The following is a 7,333-nucleotide window of genomic DNA, read 5'->3' as shown; positions in this document are numbered from 1 at the left end:
ATAAAAAAATCGTACGAGATGTTCGAAATACGAACTGTGACCTGACAAACACATGCAAGTTGTCGAAGACTAGTTTGAAAAAAAAAAACAAATGAAAACCAAACAAAAGGTTTTATTTCAGAGACAAATAGTCATGTAGAGTAATATCAGAAGGGTTGCACAAAAAAAAGGTAATGTCAGAAGTTTGTACATCGAAATCTAGCACATCAAAAAGCATTATTGTTCACACACATGAACACAGAAACATACACATGTGTACATTCATTCACACGTACGCGTTCATACGTGCACATGTCCACATGGAAATCTCCACCTCTATATAATAAGATGCTTCAAGTGTGTGAGGAAGCTAAAAGAGTGATTATTAATGGCGACTTCAGGGTTTAAGCATTTGGTGGTTGTGAAGTTTAAGGAAGATGCTAAGGTTGATGAGATCTTGAAGGGATTAGAGAATCTTGTTTCTCAAATTGATTCTGTCAAATCCTTTGAATGGTTCGTCACTTCTATTTTTTTTTTTTGTTAATAACTAAAATAAAACATTGTATTTCTAATTAATGACCGTACGATTTGATGATAACTAGGGGAGAAGATAATGAGAGTCACGAGATGCTTAGACAAGGATTCACTCATGCATTCTCGATGACTTTTGAGAACAAAGATGCTTACGTTTCTTTCACAGGCCATCCTCTTCACGTTGAGTTCTCTGCCGCTTTCACCGCCGTCATCGACAAGATTGTGGTCATGGACTTCACCGTCGCCGCCGTCAAATCTCCCGTTGTTGTAGCACCGTGAAAACTCATCGTACTTGTTTCTTAATTAATCTCGTTTTATAATTTAATCGAGGTTTGTGAGTTGTTTCGGTTTATGTAATTCTGTTTGTTAAGTATGTTTTGGTTTGATTCCTTCAGTTCCGGTTCGGAATAATAAAAAACTGGTTTTGTGGGTAGTTTGGTTATTGTTTATTTTTTAAGTGAAAACAAAAATATAATCTTGTGTTAAATGGAATTCAAGTAAGTAATCTGTTTTCTGAATGAAGGTTTTATCAAATAAAAAATAATCAAAACTAAACTACAAGTCGGAACAATCATTGCTAACTACAGCCACTACACCTCAACCCATTAGCGTTTGATTATGAAACTGAAAAAAAGTGAAACTGAACAAAAATGTTTTGTCTGTAATTTTCCTAGAAACCACGTATATTGAAAATATCCATTAAGCAGCTAGAAAGAAAAGTTAACGGGCCTTTTGGCCAAACTAAGAGATTGAAAGATGAGAAAAGCATCGGGAAGAACGAAGGGGTCACCAGAGAGTGTGACTGTAAGGTATATGGGCTTTAACAGTTAATAGGCCTATTTTCTTTTCTTTTTTAACACGAAGGCCTGTTTTCACTTTGTAAGTTTGTTAAGAAACTGTTAGGTGCATAGAATAGAAGGTTTTATAAACTATCCGGGATATTGCTACATTGGAAGCTGTTGACCTGTTGTAGAGCCACTGAGCCACCCACTATTGAAGTAACCCTTGATCAGAAGAAGCTCTGTGGGTTTCTGCCACTGCAGTCATCAAGAAGTAAATATGATCTAAGTGTATTAACTATAATAACTAACCGAAGGATTAGGAGACTTTTACGAAATTACCCTTCACAAAGTCATAGGTATGGGTATTACTATTACCTGAATGACTGAATCAACCCAACCATGTTCGTTGGCTGATCATTAGTATTAACATGTGGTCAAATTGACTTCTCTGTTAATAACTGCAGAATCCTGATATGTAAAAAGCATGTAAAACACAATACAATTACCTCATTATCCACCTGACCATGGCAGACAAGAAATGTATAACAGAAAACTGAAACATGATAATCGATTATAAAAAAAACCTTAGTGAATATTGGAACATCCAACCATAATTTTCATGTTATTAATAATTCATATGTGATATATGATAAGACAATTTCACTGTTGCGCCCACATCTTTCAAAACAAAGCTATACCATATAGACTGTGTAAGCCAAATCAGAAGATGCAATGAAAGACGTAGGACCAAAAGAGAAACAAACGAAACCATTAAGTTACAAAAAAAAAAAAAAAAAACGAAACCATTGAAAATAAAAAGCTTTATCACGTGCCATGTTAGTTGGCTACTTGTTTGTTACTTTCTTGATTATGCAAAGACGTAGTAGAATCTTCAACGAACGTGCACATGTAACATGTGCTTCTCTGTTTAAAGTGAAGTCAATTTTGTCAACAACAAAAATAGATAGTCAAAAGATCACACATATTTTTAAAATCCGCTTCACTGGTTTTTCGGTTCGTTTTGACTTCGGTTAAATTTGTTTAGGTTTGGACAAAAATATACCAAATGGGACTATGATTTGACTTTTGGCTCTATTTTGTTTGGTCTGTGGAAACTAATTTACTTTCTAAAATAAAATAGACAACTTTGAAAATAAATATAGGAAAATATTGAACTATAGAATCTGTTCAAAATGGAATGTTAGAGAAAAGTGTATTTTATTTTATGTTGTTTTTGTTCGGTTTGAATTTTGAAACCGAAGCGAACCTAAACCTGATGGTTTGAGAATAGCATTATTTTAGACAACTGATTTGTTTTGCTTGGATTTGGTGTTCGATCATAACTACATGAAACTTTAGAACTTTTTATAAAACAGAACAGTTTTTCTTTGATATTCTAGCTGACTGACTGAATTCCATTTCCCAACGACTCTTTTTGTTCTCTAAGATCATCTTTGCTATGTTATAACGTTAGATATAGACGTGCATAATGTTTCCAGAAACAATATATTTGATAGGTGGTGGATTCAGACAAACTTGCCTTCTCTTTTTGACATGGCAGGAAATTGGTAAAAGAAATTTGCCAATTTTATTTAATTATGTGTTTCCAGTTATTCCTACCAATTTGTAAAAATAACAAGAGGCCAATTTGTTTATCCAAAAAAAAAAACAAGTGGCGAATGTAGAATGAGAGAAATCATATTGAAAAGGTGAAGACGTGACCAATCATGTTTGAACACAAAAAGTTTTAAAAATATTTTAAAACGCTAATCAAGACTCAGTAGAGATGGAAAGAAATGTAGAAAGAATAAATTCAACATGCTTAGGTACAATGTTAGATAATTCCACTTGGCTTTCACCAACTTTGCCATATTAAACCTTTATAAATATATGAATTAAAAAAGGCTTCAACAACCCCATCAATTTATTTTTACGGCCAACAATAATCGTTTGTTGATTATTTTATTATTTGTATTTATCATGAATATGAGAATTCCTTTCTAAACAATCTGAAGAAAATGAACAAGAATGTAGTAGAAGCTGAGAGTCACTTTTAGAATCTGAATACACATTTTCGAGACTCACATAATCGTGGCATGTTGGAGCTGTTAGTGATTCTTGTATTTCCCATGTTCTATTGATTTCTTACATAAATATTTGTTAATATCTTGTTCTAAAAAAGACATTTTTAATATCACTAATTGCTAACCTCTTTTAGTTTTCTCATTGTATGTATAAGTGGGAAGCTGGTGCACACACAAAAATATAAGTAGAGAAGGTTACAAAATGTCAAAAGGTAATAATAAAGAGATAGTAGTTGGTTAAGTAGCTTCTTTGCCGTGTGCAAATGATGGCAAAGAGAGTGAAAACATTAGGCAAAACACTTAATTTGCATGTATGTTTAATGTTCATATAATTGCAACTAGGAATCTGCCATTTGTTTCACACTAATATTATAATTTATGCCATTGAAGAATATTCTGAAATTCAAAAAAGGAAGATTTAAACTCCAACAATAAGTATTTACATTAACTATCAAATATTATTCAGAAAAAATCCACTCTACCAAATCGTTAATCTACACTCACTCGAACATATTTATATAACCCGTCACCATGTATAAAATTTGTTGGTTTACATAATAGTCAACATATAAATGAACACAATATTTCTCTCGGGACTGAACCAAAATAATCAGCATAAACCATTTGTGTGTTTCATATTTTATTTGTGGTTCACAATTTGACACTCATATTTAAACAAACTTATAGTAACCAAATTGTTTAAATTGAAAAATGAGGATTGTAAGTATATATGGACCATTTTTCATAATTTATTTTCAATAGTAAAGTTATATGTATTCATATTTTAAAAACCAACGTTCACCCAAAAAAATACAACTGAATATAAGAATTAGCTAATAAGAGTTACAATAGATATGAAAATTTGACAATCGCATATTTATACAAATTTATGTGTAGCATATTCATTTTCAAATTCTTACGAGTATAGCTAATATGTGCCTTAGTTAGTATATTTTAATTTAACATTTGTTCCTCCAAAACGTATTTTTAAAAGTTTATTCGATTTGTTAGTTCTTTTATTATCATATTTCTTTGGATTCTGCTTGTTTATTGATTAAACTAATAGTTTATTTAAAATCTAAACAAAATAAACTTGACGAAGAAGTCAAACAAATATCCCTATAAACTAGCAACTTCCTAAAGTATACGAAATTAATATATATTCATACAAAATCAATCATATTTTATTTTTTTCCAAATCTAATGAAATTAACTATACATAAGAAATACAAAACTATAAATTAACAAAGAATTTTCTTAGTTATTTTTGAAAATGATGCTTATTGATAGATACATAAATGATATTTAAATATTTGTATTTCTTAAGACGAGATAATATAATGATACTTATAAAATGTTATATTAAGATTTGATTATATGATGACTGAATAAATTAGGAAACAATCCTTAATTAGTAAAATAAATAGTTTTTAAATTTATAGTTGACAAATATTTCAATTGTTTATTACATAGTTGATCATGTTATTGTTTATGTTTTACGGTTGAAGTTTTGTTTGGGTAATTTTATCAAACATCAAACATGCAACTTATTTATAAAGTACAAAACAAAAAAAAATTAAATCATTAAATTTAATATAATGATAACCTAGCTTTAATCAAAGTGATACGGATTTGATTTTAAATCATTAAAATTAATATAAAATAGGTTAATTAAATAATTTTTCATCTAATATTTATATTTTAAAAATCAATCCCGCTCTTTCAAGCGCGGGTAAAAGTCTAGTTAAAATTAAATTTAAAGTGTATGCTTATACGTTGGAAACATAATGTTTGATCATTTGAACATATAAATAAAACAAATATGACAAGAGAAATTATTACTTCTCAAAATTGTAAATCAAATGGATACATGAAATCCATACAAAACTTTTTATACATTTTTTTAGTAAATCAAAGGGCTTTAGTAATAAAACCTTCAACTAAAGATATATCATAAAACAATCCCTCAACTAAAATTCGACGAAAGAAATTCTCAAATTTAATTAGTTAATGTATGTCACATTCCGTTTAACCACGATGAAGGGTGATATAAGTTATTAAAGTTGAAAATTTCTTTCGTCAAATTTTTGGTTGAGTGGTTATTTACGATCTATCTTTAATTAAAAGATTTTATTATTAAAAGTCATTTAAATGTTTTAAAACTTTAGTATTACTTATGCACTGTTTAAAACTCTTATAATCGACATAATAATTTAAAACTAATGTATAAATTCTTATACATCACTTTATCAATCGTATAAACAGTTTATAAATCTTTATAAATATTTAGTATTTTTATAAATAACTAATGATATTAACAATGATTTATAAGCTTTTACCGTTTCTGTTATTTGTAAAAGTAAAATAATGCAAAGTTATTTATGATACTACCGAAGCAAGAAGTAAAACAATAAAGAAAGAATAGTAGATTAAAATATTGTTTTATTGATTAATAGGACATAAGTACAACTTATTAATTTGGAAATCAAGGAAAAGAAGAATAACCCTCCACTATTTTCATGAGTTAATTTCCCTTAACACTCATAAAACTTAATATAATTTATAAATCTTAAATTATTTGATATTTTGCAATAGTGATCTAAGAAAACACATAAAGTGTTCCTCTCCTTGATTTTTGAACCAGTATGTTGTACTCCTACCATGTTGATCAATAAAACAGTATTTTTGATCTATTCTTTTTGTTTATTAATTTATTTTATGTTTCCTTAATATTACGAATAACCATGCATTATTTTATCCTGACAAGCAGCAGAAATTGTAAAAGTTTATAAAATTATTGTTAAGCTTTATTAATCATTAAATATTTTTAAAAGCTTATAAATCATAAGAGTTTTTTAAAATGCATAAGTGATAAAAAAAATTAAAACCTTTAACAATTTTTAGTAATAAAACCCATCAACTAAAGATAAATCATAAAACAATTTCTCAACTAAATATTTAAGGAATTATTTTTTTTTATTAACATTTGTCATCCTCTGTTGTGGTATTTTTAGACGGAGTGTGATTAAAATGAAACGTTTCTTTTGATAAATTTATAGTTGAAAAGTTATTTTACAATATATCTTTACTTGAAGACTTTTATTACTAAAACCCTATATCAAAATGTATTTTAAATACCAATACATTTGCAATCTATTGCTGGCTAATTTCTCCCAAAACATCATAAAGGCTAGATATTGTTCGTTTCTGCGGTATTCTAAGAATATGATGTGTGAGCAATACACATTTTGTAAGAGTTAGAGATATACGCTATATATAGATTATGATAATCTTCGTCCACAAATATATCTTTGTACTACTTTTTGTATGTCTATGCGTTTTCAAGTGAGAAAACACTAAATTAGATATAAACCTCCGAATATGTCTCACGAGCTAGCTCTTTGTGTGTCTATGGTAGCTCGAGTTGGGCCGTCGTCTAATTCATGCGCTTTCCTTGAATGGTTCACATAACGTTTGCTCTAATATCTGATGCTAATATTATTCTAATTTTTTAAAAGAAAACCAGTTCAGTTTCAAAAATTCATATTAATCGTCTTGAAGCCATCTAAATTTCAAACCTAAAAATATTTTAAAATAATATGAAGGATATCTAAATATGAACCGAATCCATATATATTGAATTCTGCTAGTGAGTTTATATATGAAAATGGATATTTATGTGATTTATTTATAGTTTAATTGTTTGTATTTTCTATATAACCTTTTTCGGTAAAGTATCTTCTAACCTTTGTAAATAGATTTATCATATTATTTGAAATATTTATAGTTGTATGACATAGAATAGCAACATAACTACTTATCCTAAATGCTTCCTCGTACTATTTTTTCTAGAAAAATAAACTCATAATTAGATTATACAAAACTCATATGTACCATACATTTAGTACCGAATCACTTACAATACCCAAATAGAGAAACATAAAATAGCGGTCC

The 7,333-nt window shown here is 28.5% G+C and overlaps 1 protein-coding gene across 1 annotated transcript; it reads left to right on the top strand.

Moving 5' to 3' along the window:
• Nucleotides 1-242: 242 nt before the first annotated feature.
• LOC103845521 (stress-response A/B barrel domain-containing protein At5g22580) lies at nt 243-1,028 on the top strand. Its single transcript, XM_009122389.3, has 2 exons — nt 243-492; nt 582-1,028. The coding sequence occupies exons 1-2, from the start codon at nt 368-370 to the stop codon at nt 790-792; spliced, it is 336 nt and encodes a 111-aa protein (XP_009120637.1). The 5' UTR covers nt 243-367; the 3' UTR covers nt 793-1,028.
• The last annotated feature ends 6,305 nt before the right edge of the window (nt 1,029-7,333 follow it).

The sequence above is a fragment of the Brassica rapa genome, chromosome A10 (assembly GCF_000309985.2).
Source record: "Brassica rapa cultivar Chiifu-401-42 chromosome A10, CAAS_Brap_v3.01, whole genome shotgun sequence".
Classification (NCBI taxonomy): Eukaryota; Viridiplantae; Streptophyta; class Magnoliopsida; order Brassicales; family Brassicaceae; genus Brassica; species Brassica rapa.
The sequence above is the reverse complement of the archived record's forward strand: the minus strand, read 5'-3'. Positions and strand labels throughout refer to the sequence as shown.

What these genes read in the sequence shown, in the direction of transcription:
- LOC103845521 (XM_009122389.3), top strand. Translation starts at nt 368, where the DNA reads ATGGCGACTTCAGGGTTTAAGCATTTGGTGGTTGTGAAGTTTAAGGAA. An exon ending in TCTGTCAAATCCTTTGAATG is followed by an intron (nt 493 to 581) that starts GTTCGTCACTTC and finishes GATGATAACTAG; the next exon opens with GGGAGAAGATAATGAGAGTC.